Source organism: Neltuma alba, unplaced genomic scaffold, assembly GCF_004799145.2.
Source record: "Neltuma alba isolate B1F8T4 unplaced genomic scaffold, ASM479914v2 tig00010519_pilon, whole genome shotgun sequence".
In the NCBI taxonomy this organism is placed as follows: domain Eukaryota; kingdom Viridiplantae; phylum Streptophyta; class Magnoliopsida; order Fabales; family Fabaceae; genus Neltuma; species Neltuma alba.
Genome location: NW_021635394.1, coordinates 321,308 through 338,347, shown reverse-complemented (window position 1 = coordinate 338,347; position 17,040 = coordinate 321,308). Strand labels below are relative to the sequence as shown.

The following is a 17,040-nucleotide window of genomic DNA, read 5'->3' as shown; positions in this document are numbered from 1 at the left end:
ATTTAAATACTTATGTGACTTTTAAATCATATGCTTTTTATGAGAGTTTTGATAAATTCCATCTGAGCAGAACATGAGCAACAATCCTCCATCCATCAGTGCTATCATTAATGAACTTAATTAGTGAAAGTTTTAAGGATGACATTCATGAAATTCCTTGAAAATTCACAACTCACACAAACAAGGAATGAATATGAAGGGCAAAATATGTGCAAATTAATCTGCAACGTGGAATGTATAACGAAGCTCAATCCTAGAAGCATACATAAAAGAGTGGAGCATTTAAATAAGGCTAGAACATTTCATATAATCATTTCTTTGTGGAATGGTAACTTTTCCTCATTATTCTTCTGATCCTATTTATAATGCAGATAAGGAAAGTTTTTCATGATCCTATTTATGAGTCACTTCATTAAAATTTTAGTATAGATATACTATTTTGTCTTTCATTTATTATAGTATATATAATTATTTTCTTTTTGAAGATTTATATATTAAATAAGTATAAAATAAAAAAGTTTTTATATTTTAATAACAAGTTAGTACAGTTTAAAATTTTCTTTAGTGAGCTTAAAAATATCTTATAAATAAGACCAGAGGAGTGATGACTTCCTTCCCAATATCCAATACCCTTAAAAATGCCTCCACTTCTCTAAATGAAAGGTATTTAATACATGGAACAGATGCCAAGAAACTCACTGTAGAAGATTTTCCGCAACAAAATCTAATCCTGGAAGGAACAAAATGATAACACATATTGCAGCCGTAGATTATAAAATAATTAAGCGCATGTTGGCTATTGAATGACATACTATTATCAGGCTTCATAAAACAACTCTACCCCCCCTCTAATGACCGACATGGAACATATACCAAGGAACCATAGTTGAGAATTTTCTGCACAATATCCCTTCATTGAATCAGGACTCCTCTTCCAACAATAGACGAAAATTATCTCAGTATTTGAAACGATTATATAATATTGCACATAACAATCTATCAAACAAGTCACTATATCGAGCCTAATAAAACTGATGAGAATTGTTTCTCTGCAAGTCTGTCCAATGAATAAGATGCGCTGCTTGATTCTGCAGCACCATGAAATCATTCCTGAGAATTCTTCCTGGTTGCATACCAGTAAGTGTCAAATACTCAGCCAGATTAACAAACATGCAGTAAGCTAAAAGAAAAATATCATAAAATTAAGAATAATTTTAGGCAAAAGTACATTTTTGGTTCTCTAACTTCATAAAAGATTTCAGTTTGATCCTTTAATTTTTAAAAAACATCATTTTAATCCTTTAAACCTAAAACTGTTAACCTTAAATCATGTAATTTTTTGTAACTACCATTGTTATTTTGGAAGTTGAACTTAATATATCAACATTTGAATGCTTTCTTAACATTTAAAATTTCAATATCATCATTTTTATTACAAGCCAGTAGTAGGGAGGCACAGAATTTTGATACTTTTACTCAGCATTTTGTAACCTGGAAAAAAAAATGATTACTCACTTGAAACTGCGATCAGCTAATATGAAGCGAAGTTTGGGTCCACATCCTTGGACCAAGATTCCAGGCCCCCCATAATGTCCTTGGCAGAAGCAAAACCCATCTTCTGAAGATACTGAACTGCTAGCTGAGAATCATTTCCCCTTCGACATACGACATACAATTGCACGCTTGAACCAGAAGCTACACCAACGTTGTCCTCTTCTTTCTTTATAGCCGAGGATATTTCCGGCAACCTGGCCTCCAAGGTTGAAAGTGGGATGTTCAAGGACTTTGGAAGGGACACAATTTTGAAATGGTGAGTTGGTCTCACATCCACCAGCACATGTGGCTCTTTCTTACTAATTATTTCACCGTATTGCTTGCTGCTAATTCTTGATTCCACAGGAAGAAGGTTCAGCTTCAATGGTGACTGCAAATCAAGGTAAAACAGTTGTTGAATATGCTGCTGAGCATTACAACAATCATCAGCTAAAGCCTCCTAAGTTACATATGCTCAAATTTTCAATTTAACCACCTATCTTTTCTCCTATTCTATTTTGGAAAAAAAGGGGTCAAAAATCAATGCAGAAACCACCTTAGAAATTTGGGAAATAAATATTATAAGAATCTTCAATCAAAACATGAACCAATTGCAGAGGGGAGAAAAACGAGGAGAGGTTATACAAGACTTCCCCTCCTTTGTGCAGCTACTTCCTGATAATTTCAGTACAGGAGACGTTCCATTAACCACATGGAGGATGAAGAAGGGGATCAGTGGCAGAATTGTTTTCTCAAAGCATTTGCTGCACGTGATTTATTTTGTGAAAATAATGTATCATTAACTGAATATATCCCCATTACGATTTGTGCCTCCGACTGAGGAGAGGGCTGATAAATGAAGACACAATAAAATACAGCATATGGAGGGACTGAGTGGACGCATGTCAAAATCTCAGGCTTCTAGAAAATAGATGATGCCAATTGAAACTTCGATAATGGCTTACCCATCAGACTAATCATGTGGCAGAGGATTATCTGGTAGGGCTTCATTCTTTTCAGCTAAGAATGGATTCAAATGTTATTCAAGACGCACATATTTGGCATGAAAATTGAAGATCATACAAAAGATAGCTCTGTTTTATACCAGCAAGGGTAAATTACTCTTTCCTCTTACAAAATATGTTCATGATCTTGTTTTGAATTATAAATACATACGAAAATCTCATAAAATCAAAAGATGACCAAATACTATCAAGAATAATATTGATTCATATTCATGAAGTAACCAAAAGAAAAAAAGGATGTAGTTCCTGAAATTGAAGCGAAGAGTACTTGATTTTAAAATCTCATTGAATTAGATAATGCTTCTTGATGATTTTATTTAAAGCAATAGACATATAATTAAGTAAAACAGAAGCTTCTAGCAAAGTACCAAAATCAAGAAATCACCCAGGTCATGACAATCCCTATAGTTGTGCTAATATAATCCCTGATTGCATATACTAATTACAAGGAATTTTCATGATCATTCTATAACACTCGTCAAACTACAAGACATGTGAAGAGAAACCAAAGCTGGAAGAAATCATACCACAGTCAATGGAGTCTGAGTGAATTTCTCATAATCAAATTCTTGAAAGTGCTGTTGAGTGAATGTTGAATTCTCTCCACAAACTTCACATTGCAAAGACCTTCCCCTAATTTTTACCTGCAACCCAAATTTAAAATCAATAATTGGGACCATATTAATCTTGTTATGCAATCAGTCATGATCATGAATCAGACACCTAAGTGACAAAGGCGCTTGCTTCTCTCCCTGAAAACGGTGCAGTCAGCATCTCTCATGCTATGAAAGGCACTAAGACTGTATAGTTCGGCACCAAGGCAGGCAAGTGTCTTCAACAAGATTGAGAAGAATGATTAAGTCTAATGGTATGTTATTAGGAAGTTGGCATTCAAAATTAATTTTTAAGATATGAAAGTTTTCTAATAAAAAGAAAATAAAGTTTTACATATAAAATATCATGTAAGCAATTAGTTTCTTAGGGTATTGTGAGCAAATATACAGAAACAAAGCAGGACTACCACACTAACATGGGCACAACCAGATGCACAGGAAGCACTAGTATGTAAGAGTTCAAGACTTTATGTTTTATAACTCCAGTTCAAGAAAGGTTTCACTAATCCCATTCCTCTGCACTCATATTCTTCTCCTTGGCCTCTCTCTTTCAAAGCTCCTATCTTAGCCCTGTTTCTTTCAGTCTATCATTCATTCTAAATATGAAGTATAGTTTTCTTTTTTAAAGTTCAAACTTAATACTGGTTTTCCCTCTCTCTCAGCATTAAAGCTGCTGTATTTCAAGGTTTTAAAAGTTTCCTTACACAACAGCTATCAAACTTTTATCCAAGTTTAGCAAGGCTAACATCAAATCTATTAACATACAACTTCAACTAAATAAAACAGCAACCTATCAAAGCTTTTTCAAGTCATGAATATTAATTTTTATCGAAGTTTATAAACACATACTCCCTCCGGTTCAAAATATAAGATAAACTTTATCCATTTATGTTTATCAAGAAATTAGTCAAAAGCAGTTTAAAATAATAAATATGTAAGACATGTACCCCCCCCAAAAAAAAAAAAAGCCCTTATTAATGAGGAGAATAAATAAAAGATGCAATAAATGAATCAAAGAGGGAAGAGAATATATGTTAGGGGTAAAATTGGAAAAAAAAATCATTAAATGCTTAGACAAAAGTGAATGTTATCTTATAAAATAATTTTTAAAAAAAAGGCCTTTCCAACAAAGTTTATCTTATATTTTGAACCGGAGGGAGTATGATTTTATGTAACAGCTTATCAGAGTTTTATCCGTGTTTATCAATGTAAACGATTATCAAAGTCTGTTGAGAATAAGTTTTGATATTGTATCCATTGCATAAGATTGTATATGATTAGGGCTGACTAGACTATGAGCAGGAAAATAGGATTATATTTATTCGTCATCAATTCCTAGTCTTGTACAGTTCATCAAAGCTTTCATTCTTCCTACTTAGTTCAAGTGTTCAGCAACTTTAAAACATATAACAACCTAGGTAATGAACTAACAAATAGCCCCTCGTTCTTTGTTTTTCCGTTTCAGCTTTTCAAATTTTTAATTAGCATTGCAGATGGTAGCCAACATAGGCAAGCACAACAAAAATCAAACGTGAGGAAATACCCATCCTAGAAGGATAACTTTTTAAGTGACTTTGGACACCAATGCTGTAAATTGCACGTTTAGCATCAAAGTTACAAAAGGAAGCTCCATAAAACCAAGTTGCACAAAGTTGGGGGTCACAAGGATGCTGCAAAAGTTTCCTGAGTGAAAGGGAAAAATGACGCAAAACAACAACCCATTGCAAACCCTCAAATATGGATGTTGACATAAATTCAAATGAAGAGGAGGCGAAGGAGGAGGACGAGCCTAGGTAAAAAGTGTAATGGCATCACCAAAAAGGTCTCATGGACTATATTTTGAAGCCAAAACAAGTTGTCAAATTAAGAAAAGAGAAGTAATCGTTTTGACAATGGGAAAAATGCAATGGTATACCAATACATTTATAGTTTTTCCTATCAAACTTGCGTATCATTAAATGTTACTTGCATAGACGTCATTAAATTTATGATTCAAGCTATTGGACAATATGATCCAAATTTGACATCCCCTGGTTACCATGAGTTGGGAGTGCCAATTTAAATAAGTGAGTGAAGAATGATACGACTAAAAACTACAATGACTTGTGGAAAAGAAAAAGTTGCAATACTATCTTAGATGGGTTAACTAGGTGAAGAAATAGAAGTTTGACATGTTTTTTGGTGAGGCCAGTTAGCATAATGTGAAATTCGTTTATGCATCCTCTTAAGTGAAAACAACTAAAAAGTTGTTCAATTTTATTTTATAGATGAGTTTGTTGATTATTTTAAAAAGAATATTCTTCAAACAGTGGCCGACAATGAATCCAACTTCAAAGCAGCCAGTAGGTTGTTAAAATGAAAAGGTTTAACCTTTATTTGACACTGTTTCATATTGCTTAGATAATATAATTTATGAAAAAGATTCTGAGTTTTCACGATTATAGGAAGAGCAATCAATTTGATCAATTATATAAATCCTTGCTTGGTGAACACCCTCATCACATTTAGAACTTGGGGCAGGTTATATATGCGTAATCAGTCAAGTTTATTGCCTTCCTATAGGGCTTGACACTTGGTTTTTCCCCCCCAGAATCGTATGAGATCCATGCAATGTGTTGCACTTGGAGACTAGTAAAGGTTAGGCATTTTCATTTCTAATAACCTACAGGTTACCTAGACATCACTGATTGAAACACAATCTTTTTCCCAACATAATCTGCAAATTCATCTAGATTGTACAACTTTTCAGATATTATCACTTATACAGTACATTAACGGATTTTGCAAACACAGTATCAACAAGCAATTAACAATACATTCACTACTAGGCTGCTATTCGGTCGAATAGACCACAGAGTTGACATGATGCCGGGGGGGGGGGGGGGGAAGACAATCTCATGTTATTCATCAATCTTTGTGAACTTCATCATATTATTGGTGAACTCAACTTCTTCAAGACGCATGCCTTTAACTCATGGCAACTAAGGGGTTTCAAATTTAGGCCAAATTGTCTAATGATGGCATAATATTAAAAGCAACCATTCAAACAACATTGAATGGAATGAAAACTTTGAAAACAAGATTTAAAAATAAAAAACTATTGGTGTATAGATGCATGAGAACTATTTTCTCTTTATAAGATTTGTTAATTTATTAATCATATTTCTTTTCTGTAGGTTCCCATCTCTTCTTAACTTATTCATACTTCTTCATGAGAGAATCTACTGAACTCTTTTCCCTTGATGGCATAATATTAAAAGCAACCATTCAAACAACATTGAATGGAATGAAAACTTTCAAACAAACAAAACAAACAACAAGCCTTATCCCACTAGGTGGGGTCGGCTACATGAATCACACGACGCCATCGTGCTCTGTCAACAACCCAATCCTTAGATATGTTGTTGATTAGGAGGTCTCGTTCAATGACCTCATTCAGCGTTCTTCTCGGTCTTCCCCTGCCTCTTTTTATGGGACTCCATCTTGTTTGATCCACCCTCCTCACCGGGGCCTCCAAAGGCCTTCTCTGCACATGTCCAAACCATCTTAAGCTATTTTCAACCATTTTCTCTTGGATAGGTGCCACACCGACTCTTGTCCTGATCTTTTCATTTCGAATCCTATCTTTTCTTGTATGACCACACATCCATCTCAACATCCTCATTTCTGCTACTCTGACTTTGTGCTCTTGTTTTCCCTTTATTGCCCAACATTCACTACCATACATCATAGCTGGTCTTGTAGCAGTCCAATAAAATTTTCCTTTAAAAGTTTTCATCAATGGAATGAAAACTTTCAAAAAAAAAAAAACTACTGGTGTATGATATGTGGTAATAGTAAGTGAGGGTAATTAGGTAAATAATGAGAAGGGTAGGTCTATAAATAGGATATGAAATGATGTATTGGGGGTCGATTGAGTTGATATTTTACTGTTTAGTTCATTTCTCTTCTCTACTGTTATCAATGGCATCAGAGCCAGCATTCTGGCTGCCGCCACTGTCAGTGGTCGTCGGAAAATCGATCCTACCAGCAATCACTGCATTGCTCCAACTGAAGCAAGAAACAACTCTACTAGAGTACCGAGAGCAGTTTGAAACTCTTCTGTCACGCACGCACTTATTAGAATCAATAGCCATCGACATCTTCATTAATAGACTTCGTCCAGAGATCCAAGGAGTTGTTGCCTTCTTCACTCCAACCACTCTTGCCAGCGTGATGCATTTGGCTGATTTTCAAGATCGATATGGACCACACAATCAAGACCTTGACAATAAACACAGAATAGGCGAGCAAAAGGAGTTCAAGATTCTGAATCATGCTGTACCGGAAGGAATTGAGAAAGCATCTGGTGAGATTTCTAATCTCGCCGTTGCTGTTGCTGAAGACATGAGTGATGCACTTTTGGAAACAGAGGCTGTAGAGGATTTGAAGCTGAATGCAGCTGATTCAAACAAAAATGTGCCATCTGAAAATGATGATGTTGTTGTGGATGTGAGGGATCCGACTCTAGTCAATGAAACTGACGCTAATGAAGAAGGAAAACATGAGATGGACGAGAAGATGGGAGCAGATCGAGAATCGACAAAATCAAAGCCTCTGCTAAGTCACGAAGGTGTTGATGCGCTTCGCTGCCATGGTTTTCTCTATTTGCGTCGTCGAAGTTGCCAAGCGACCTAGGTGCTGAACTCTTGACCTCGCCAAGGTGTGCACGATAACACACCTCTGATCCTTTCTGCTCAACTATTTTGTCCGATGACCGCTTCTTCGTTCATTGTTGGAAGTAGTTTTTCTAAGTCACTACGGTCGTCTTCGATTCTAGACCCTAAGTCTGACCCATTACTGGAATCACTTGAGATGAAGACCAAGCCTCGGCCGCCCTACTCGTTCATGATTAGTCGTTCGTTCTCAATGTGTTGGAAATTGTGCCCTAGGGGCCAATCATTATGTTTTGAACATTGTTAATTTATGAATTTATCAATTACGTTATCATATTATTTGCATGTTTTCTGTGGTAACTATCCTTGGATAACTCATGGTTTATCCTAAATGTCCCTGGTCGGTCATCTATGTGGGAGCAAAGATGAAATAAGACCAGTATGACTTTAAAGATATATAGAGATATAAATTAAAGTCATAGGCACATGTAAGAGTACAAGGTGTTGGACCGACCCGCTATGAGAGAGCTGCATGGGTTAAGTCATAAGCTTCTCTCATATACAAACCACGTCACTATGCCCTTTGACCTGAGATCATCATGGATTCCTACATGAGAAACGCTTAGCTTTGACCTAGTCAAAAGTCACTTTTGACCGAGTGATCATAAAGACTGTGTTCAGGCTTAGTGGTTTTTCATGCGGAGGAATGTGAATGGTCAAGATGGAATTTGTCCCTCACATTTGTAGAGAGACATTACTGGGCCCCTCGATGAGTGAGTCTGAGAAATGTATGGCCATACTATAATGGAAAGGTAGTTCCATTTCTATACTCGGACTACTCAGGGATCGAGAAAGTAACGGTCATGAATAGGAGGATGACGTTTTCCGTGCCTCATCCATGACCAAAATGTCGTGAGACAAAAGGGACGTGATATGGTTGTATGAAAGGTTGCATCGTTCAATGATCCTCATATGATTTGGGTAGTCGTGATGTCTTGCTAGAGACCGCTTACGACTTGTGGGTCATTACAGTTAATGGCCCACTGTCAACTTCATATGGGCCTACAGGGTCGCACACAAAATAGCCCGACACGAGTTATGATGTCCAGATTCATTGAATCTAAGATATGTCCAGATTCAATGAATAAATAGGGTGGACGTGTATATATATATATATATATATAAATTCGTATATATATATATATAAGAGATATTAATTTATAAGGATAAATTAAATATATAAATTCCGTCATCTCTTTATTAAATAAATAAGTGAATTAAATCTGTGAGACGGATTTAATTTAAACTATATTTATTTAATTGTTCTCTTATCTGATTAGGCAATATTTGATATTGTATTAATTTCAGAATTAATTTAGAGTTAATTTCGAAATTAAATATTATTAATTAAACCTATATAGCATCCTATATATTTGATATGAGGAGCTAGGGTTTAAAAAAGAGAGAACCAACACCTAAGAGACGGCCAAGGAAAGGAGAGAGGACGGATTCCTAAAACCCTAGACGGACATAGGCGCTAGCACGCCGTTCGAGGTTGAGGGCTACTCGTGTGGATACCGGTAGAGGAAGCCGACCGGAGTTGTCGACTTCGAACGACACAGGAGGCGAGCAGAAGCATCCTGTACGGCCGAATCATCAAGTCACCAGGGAATCGAACGCCTAAAGGTAATGCTTCTTACTACCTGACTTAAACGCGATCGGTAGATCCGAAAAGGGATTGAAAGTTTTAAAAAATTTCGAGTTGTTTTCCGCTGCGCATCGTCTTTCAATTCCCTACACAATGACCGCAAGGGCGCCTCTGTCTTCTGCATTTTTGTCCTTCTCAGCATTCCAGCCATTTGTGTGTTATCAAATATTTTTTATCTCTCCAATTAAGATGCCGAGTAATGCAAATGCCACGCTCATCTTCAATTCTGACTTACAATGCACAGCCATGCTAATCCTAATCCTTGTCTTCCTTGACCATCACCTCACTCACCGAAGTTGTTTGCATCACGGGTTCATCGTTCTAGCTTTTTCAAAGAGAATTCTTCTCCCTTTGGGTTTCAAACTTCGCTAGTGCAAGGATGGGAAAGTTGCGATGAACAGCATTGTATACCTCCTTCTCCACCACAAGTATTCTTCTCCTCATTCATGCACACTCCTCTACGTTAATCAGAGCCATGCGTGTCACTTGACAATCGCAGGGGTTCCGACCACATTGCTCGGAAAGTGATGTCGATTGATGATAGCAAGAAATGGATCTTCACAGACGGTGTTGGCTTTGTATTTGGGTCGGGTAGGGATGTTGGAGGAGACAGGTCGGAAAAACCTGTGCAAGTAATCATGGGCTTCAAATTATTGTTGGGAGTTACTGAACCTGTTCCAACAACGTGCATTCGCGAGGATTGGCTCCAAAGGTAGTTAAGGTCAATGTCACGTGGTAGTAAGTAGAAACCTATTGAAAATGGGGTTCATCATGGTGGTGCTATACCCAACAATTTGGATACTATTTAGGCCTTTAACGTATATGGGTCTAAGGGCTTGTGGATGGATGTGGGTGCATGTTATATGTCGCAATGGGGATCATCACATGGGCTTATATGGAACATGACAATGGGGCCTTTGGACTGAAGAAGATTGCAACATGCTTGGGTTTTGATGTCCACTAATTTTTTTCTTATTAAAAAAAAAAAAAAGTCTTATCCTAAATCTATTTTTTATTTTCTCCTTTTGTAGTGATCCTTGAGGACAAGGATCTCTTGTTGAGGGGAGTATATTGATATGTGGTAATAGTAATAGTGAGGGTAATTAGGTAAATAATGAGAAAGGTAGGTCTATAAATAGGATATGAAATGATGTATTGGGGGTTGATTGAGTTGATATTTTATTGTTTAGTTCATTTCTCTTTATAAGATTTGTTAATTTACTAATCACATTTCTTTTTTGTAGGTTGCCATCTATTCTTAACTTATACTTCTTCATGAGAGAATCTATTGAACCCCTTTGTCTAGGTCTCTTTGACTTTGACAATGGCAATATGGCATTATATTTTTGTCGTTTTGCCAAGGCTCCTCCCCTTCCTCATGGCATGCCTGAGGTTTTATAGCTGGAGAGATTATTGGAAGAATTAAGATACATATAAAGAAATGTATAAATGTCAAATATATACAATGAAAAAGAATTCTGATCAGCCTGATGGAACTAGACTTTTTTGTTTTTTTTCTTTTTTGAGGGAATACAAAGGAAAGCATTAACCAGAAAAATGAACTCAAATGTCAAGAATGAAAGGCCATATGCCAATTATCCAAATCCTAATGCAATATATTTTCATAAACCACTAAACTAGACACGTTGAAAAAGAAAAGCATCTCATCAAGGAAAAGTTAGAAGCTGCTATACTAAAGCTTTAAATTTTTATCACCACGACAGTTTTATACTGAAGCTCAAATACTTCATAAAACAACTCAGCCTCAAGTTATTCATATCCTTACCAAGACATACCTCAAATGAAGCCAAAAAGTTGGGAGTGTTAGATATTTATTCCTCAGCCTAAGAGATGGTGTCAGAGAATAAATGCCTCAAGGCATTATTTTCAAGAAAATAACGGAATTAAGCTAGTATTCAAGTGCATCTAAGAGCCAACTGCTCTTTTTCCCTCATGTCAACTTTCAAAATAGGTGTTTTTCCTCTTATGTGCAAAACTGGCCTGCTCCTTTTATAGTTTACATATTTTACGGGATATAATCAACTGATAAATTCCTAGATTTCCAGCCAATGATTTCGGGCATGTTATCAGATTACTTTGTTTCCTTTTTCTGGTTCCCTCTTCACAGAATTTTTGGTGGCAGAATCTGGGGCCATGGTCCCACAAATTTGTAGCTGTCTTCTTTTCATTTAGTGTAACAGAAAAATCCATCTCCTATCGAAATTTCAAAATTGATGGCTCAACATAAGTACACAGTTATAAACATACAATAGCTAGGTGTGGAGTGGTAAGCATACAATACGGATCCGTGCAGACAAAGCATCAAAGAGAAGCATCCTTCCAGAGAGTGATTCGCCCACAGCACCAGCAATCTTGATGGCCTCTAAAGCTTGGAGACAACCAATAACACCAGGAACTGAAAATAGGTAAACAAACTCAAATGTCAGGAAACCAGAACAAGTAGCAGAAGCACACAAAATTTAAGGTGCAAATGAGAAGGAGTGCAAGTTGTATGATAAGACAAATGTCAGAAAAACAAGGAAAATTTTATTAGAGGGGGAAAATCAAAAGGGTACACGTATGATGTCTTTGATTTGGGTTAATCAATACATATACAATTTTTTTTATTGGTGATACATATACAAATTTTAATTAGAAAGGATATGAAATTTCCCCACCTACTGTTTTTTTTTTTTCCTTCCCTATTTCAGTCCGACCAAAAAGCACATTCCCACTAACAAGTTTACAATGGAAGTTTTCCTAAAGATTACACTGGTTTAACGCATATCTCTTTTGGACTCCATTTATCCCTATTGATACCCTCTTAATTTTTTCTCTCTCTCCGTATGCTCTCAATATTTTATCAATCTTGGATTTGGGTTGCCTAAAAATAATGACAATTCTATGTTTTAAGTAATTTTTTCTTTTGGAAAGGAAAGAAATTAGACAATATTTTTGGCCACTCAACATAATATGACTGTAATCTAATAATGAACACCAGTACATAAAATGACAAAAATATAGTTTTATCAGACACAGTTCATGCTAGAGCAGATAACTAGAAGATTGGTAGTGTGAGACTAAACCAAATTGGTAACAAAAGAACTACGATTTTTACCTACACCTAGAACTCCACTATCAGCACACCTTTGACAAGCTGTAGCAGGTGGAGGAGTTGGAAATAAACATCGATAGCATGGACCACCCTTGTAATTGTAGACAGTGAGCTGTAGGAAGAAAAGTTTACAAAATGAAACTTCAAATTAAAAGCTGGAAATTCATCTTGAAAGCAATACTTACTCTGGAGAAAATTTGTCTCAAAACAACACAGAATTTAAAAGCTCAAAAATTATTTTAGCATGGAGTGTACCTGGCCTTCCAAACCCAGTGCAGCACCTGATACAAGAGGCTGCATTCATACAAATAAACTTAATCAGCAGAAGAACCTGCAAATATAATTGCTTGAATTTTCCTACAAGTCATGTTACATACATATTTATACATCGGAGAAAGAGGAGCAGCGAACAATTGTGATGTGCACTTTATTTTCATGCATAAAATCAATTATCTAAATTTATCAATGGAGAGGGGAAAAAAACGTCACCCTCAAATCCTGGACATTTTTCATGGAAACTAAAACTGATTTGCATCAGATTCTCAATAGAAAGAGCAGAATCTTTTCAGTTAAATTAATTGATGTATTACTCATGCTTATAACCCCAAACACAGAGAAATCTGCCGAGTTACAAAGTGAATTCATAGAGAAGCAAAATGTTAAAGGAACAAGAGGCCCACCAAATCTGTCTTTAGTTGGTCACCATTTGTTCATACACCAAAGAAGCAATATTTACCTTTCCTAAAACTACACAGCAATCACTGATCATGTAGCGGCTTGGAGCATTATCTGTTGCGTCTATTATTATGTCATATCTTGAAAATCCTCAGTCATGGAAAATGCCAAAATTTTCACATAAAAAACAGATTTTTTTTTCTCCAATTTCTTTTCCAATTCAAAGAGACAATTACAAAAATTCAGTTCATCATTATCAGAGTAAAAGGAAAAGGGTAAGCATGAAGAAGGATGGAGCTTGAGCGGTCCAACAGATAAAAGAAGATGATATTCTGTATAGGATGGATACTGGTTCAGAATTTGTAATGCATTGGTAGCCCGCAAAGCTTCTTTGTGTTCCACAATTTGAATGGTGGAGTTGATCCTGACATACAGAACTTGTTACTTCGACGTACAGTACCAAATTCTTACAGGCTACTAAAATAAATGTCAGATAATTCAATTTCAACTTGAAACTCAATGTGATAAATTTAATGTGTGAGAGAGGAACATACTTGTGACAAGCAGCAGCAGCAGATTTCACTTTTGGCTGACCAATATATGATTCAGTGTGAATTACCTGAAATTAAAATATATTAGCCGGAAAGATATATTCATGAAATTTCAAGAACTAGAAGCACAACCATGTGAGCATATAAACAGACATATAAAGCAAAAGAAATTAGGTGCAAGCTATCAATTTATATTTGGTGTGGTCCTTCAAAAGATAAATCGATAATAAAAGGTGTACCTGCCTGTGCATATTATTCAGCTCAACAAGGTCATGGTCAACAATACCCAGCCGACCTAAAAAATTTGCTCAAAAGTAAGATCCATGAACGGTGAAGAATATTGTAAAAGGCATTATGTATAATATGACTGCTTCTTACCAACCCCAGAAGCCGCAAGGTATAACAAGGCAGGAGAACCCAAGCCTCCAGCTCCCACGACTAAAATGGATGACTTCAAGAGATTTGCCTGCCCTGAACATGATGGGCAGAGATAAGTCATACTCCAAAATCCAAATCAATAATCCATAGACCGGAGTCAGAAGTAGTCCCATCCCAGAAAAAAATATTATTTCATCTTCAATGTCCCAATTACAGAAGTAATTAAGACTTTTCTTTTCTAATATGAAAAGAGTTAACAAAGTCCTAAATCAATCTATAGAGCTATTACCCCTACTTTTGTATTGAAATTTAAGCCAGTAAGCATTAAATTTAAGCCTAGCCATAATGTCTTTCATAGCTCTGCCTAATTAATTGTATTAATGAATCCCGATCCTGCTGACATGATGTGTACTTATGAGCATCTTGTTAAAAAGTGAAAAGAAAGTACATTTATGAGTTAAGGCAGCAATCAAAATGCCGATTAAACTGAAATAATTTAGTGTGGCGATAACTGATATCTTCAATTGTTGGACTAGTTTCTCCTTTGGTCTCAGAAAAAGTTGACCTGAATACCAACCTTTTAAGAACCAGGTTTGATCCAACTAAAGTAAAACCGTTCAACCGTTGTTACATATTCTACTCGACTTGTCTATATTCAACTCCATGTAACAAATTTCAATTATATAAACGCATAAGCAAGTCATAGCAGAGTGAATCAGTCATCTACAGATGTATAATCCAAAAGCAAAAAGTACTCAAGAGATGGGAAAAAAACTTAAAACAAAACCTTCAACACCGAAAGAAGGAAGCAACAGCTGGCGGCTGTATCTGTAAATCATATCCGGAGACAATCCGTTCGCGGAGCTCGAATTGAGAACGGAGGTAGGAGAGCACGAGTCGCAGTTCGATACGTCATTGCGGAGATTAATATCGTGGAGTTGACCCTCAAGTACAGAAATTCTTTGCTCTATAACACTCTTTGCCTCCCTCAACGACTCAAGTTCAGCAAGAATCCGAGATGCATCGGTATCCCCAGCCCCGGACTCCATTGACGAGCGCCAAGGAACAGTGAAACAGTGAAGTTTGAGTTAAATACCAATCAAGGGGTTTGTTATATTCATCTTTCTTCCTTTTTCAAAAAAATGGGATATGGATGTTTGGGAAGTATTCACGCCTTAGAGTTTTTTTTTTTTTTTAACTTTTATATGTTGTAAAAGTTTCTTTTCATAGTAAAAAAATACTATATCTTATTTATTGTTAAGTTTGAGTGTTAAATTATATAATTTGATCAGTATTTTTTTATGGTCAAACTTAAAAGGAAGATAATGATTCATGATAAAAATGCTAATAAATAAAACTTTCAGAATATATAAAAGTAAAAAAAATTTTAAAATGCTGAATGTTTTTCGTCAATATTTTTGTGTATTTAATCACTTTGTGTATTTTGTTTGGATTTTTTTACGAATGAATGTTGAGGTTTTAATGGAAACCACGGTTTGGGGATACCCAAAACTAAGTTATGCAAAAGGTTGATAAAAAGTGGAGAAAAGAATTTGACTCACAAAAGAAAACGAAAAGTGGTAATTTCATTTTTTATTTCATTTTTACTTCTAAATAAATCTATAGGTTTTTTCATGCCTTTCCACCCGAACTAGGCAAAATTCTCACGCGTTGAGCTTGGCAAACAATGTCAGCGGCAGCAAATAGCAATAAAGATCAACTATGCAAAATGATTGGGCGCAAAGCATGCATAGGTGGCTTTCTAAGCTTGTCATGAGTGAAATGGTATTATAAATAGTACTAAATAATGATTTGATTGTATATTGTGATATGTAATGAGCATATGCATTTCCAAAATACTATTGACAAACGCATTAAAATTAGAGTCAATTGATTTAAAAGCAATTACAATGAACATAGAAATATATGAAATAGAAAAACATCATGATGTTGAGCATTTTCAAGCATAAGTGATTATATTTTTTACGAAACGTGATAATTCTATGGTGAACTTGTTGATTCATTTGTTTGGGCCTCCTCAGATTATTGGCTGCTTAGAAACTTGAATTTGTTCTTCTATAAGAGAGAAATGATAAAAAATTGACTTGTTGAAATTCCTTATAGTTATTTTTTTTGGACCGAAAAATTCCTTATAGTTATTATCCTCTGAAAACAAATGAGAAGCATAGTTTGTTGTAAAAAAACGTGTTTGGTTACAAGCATGGACAAAACATGAGAAATAAAGGTAACAAATATATTTAACAACACAAAAGTTAAAAGGAAAAAATCGCATCAAAAGACTCCTGAAATAGTAAAAGAGCGAGATGGACACTTGAATAAAAGAAAATTACTTGAAAAGATTAGATTTTAAATAAAAATTATGAAATGTTGCTTAAGAAACCAAATATCTTCTTTTTTTTCCTTTGTCTTCCAGCAGTCAATCCCATCTCCTTCTCTTTCCTCTTTCTTTTCCTCTTCCTCTCTTCGTCATTCTCAGAAAGAGAAAGAGTTCAGTGTTGATGGTAGAGAAAGTATACGCGAAGGAGGTGAGAAAAGAAGCGAATCGACAAATGGAGGTGGTGGAGTAAGACTTCGCAAATGTCTGGAGAATCTCTTGGTTTTGGAACCTCTTGTTTTTAATTTCTCAAATGGTGCTTGCTGCTTCATCTTCTTCTCCAGCTGTGATTTTAGGTTTTGGTTTTTATTGTCTGGTTTTCTCGGTCGAGCTTAATTAAAAGTAAACTAGTTTGTACTTGGATTGTTTGGTGCTATGAAAATACTCAGGA

At 35.6% G+C, this 17,040-nt stretch overlaps 1 protein-coding gene across 1 annotated transcript; it reads right to left on the bottom strand.

The window, feature by feature from the left end:
- Window positions 1–742: 742 nt before the first annotated feature.
- On the bottom strand, window positions 743–15,341 carry LOC114756880 (adenylyltransferase and sulfurtransferase MOCS3). The gene is made up of 12 exons (XM_028945824.1): window positions 15,042–15,341; window positions 14,255–14,347; window positions 14,116–14,171; window positions 13,880–13,944; window positions 13,675–13,749; window positions 13,387–13,465; window positions 12,906–12,944; window positions 12,654–12,762; window positions 11,833–11,951; window positions 3,086–3,202; window positions 1,516–1,924; window positions 743–1,123 (listed from the first exon to the last, which is right to left on the bottom strand). Exons 1-11 carry the CDS (start codon window positions 15,301–15,303, stop codon window positions 1,532–1,534), a joined length of 1,407 nt encoding a protein of 468 aa, XP_028801657.1. The 5' UTR covers window positions 15,304–15,341; the 3' UTR covers window positions 743–1,123; window positions 1,516–1,531.
- Between the last annotated feature and the right edge of the window lie 1,699 nt (window positions 15,342–17,040).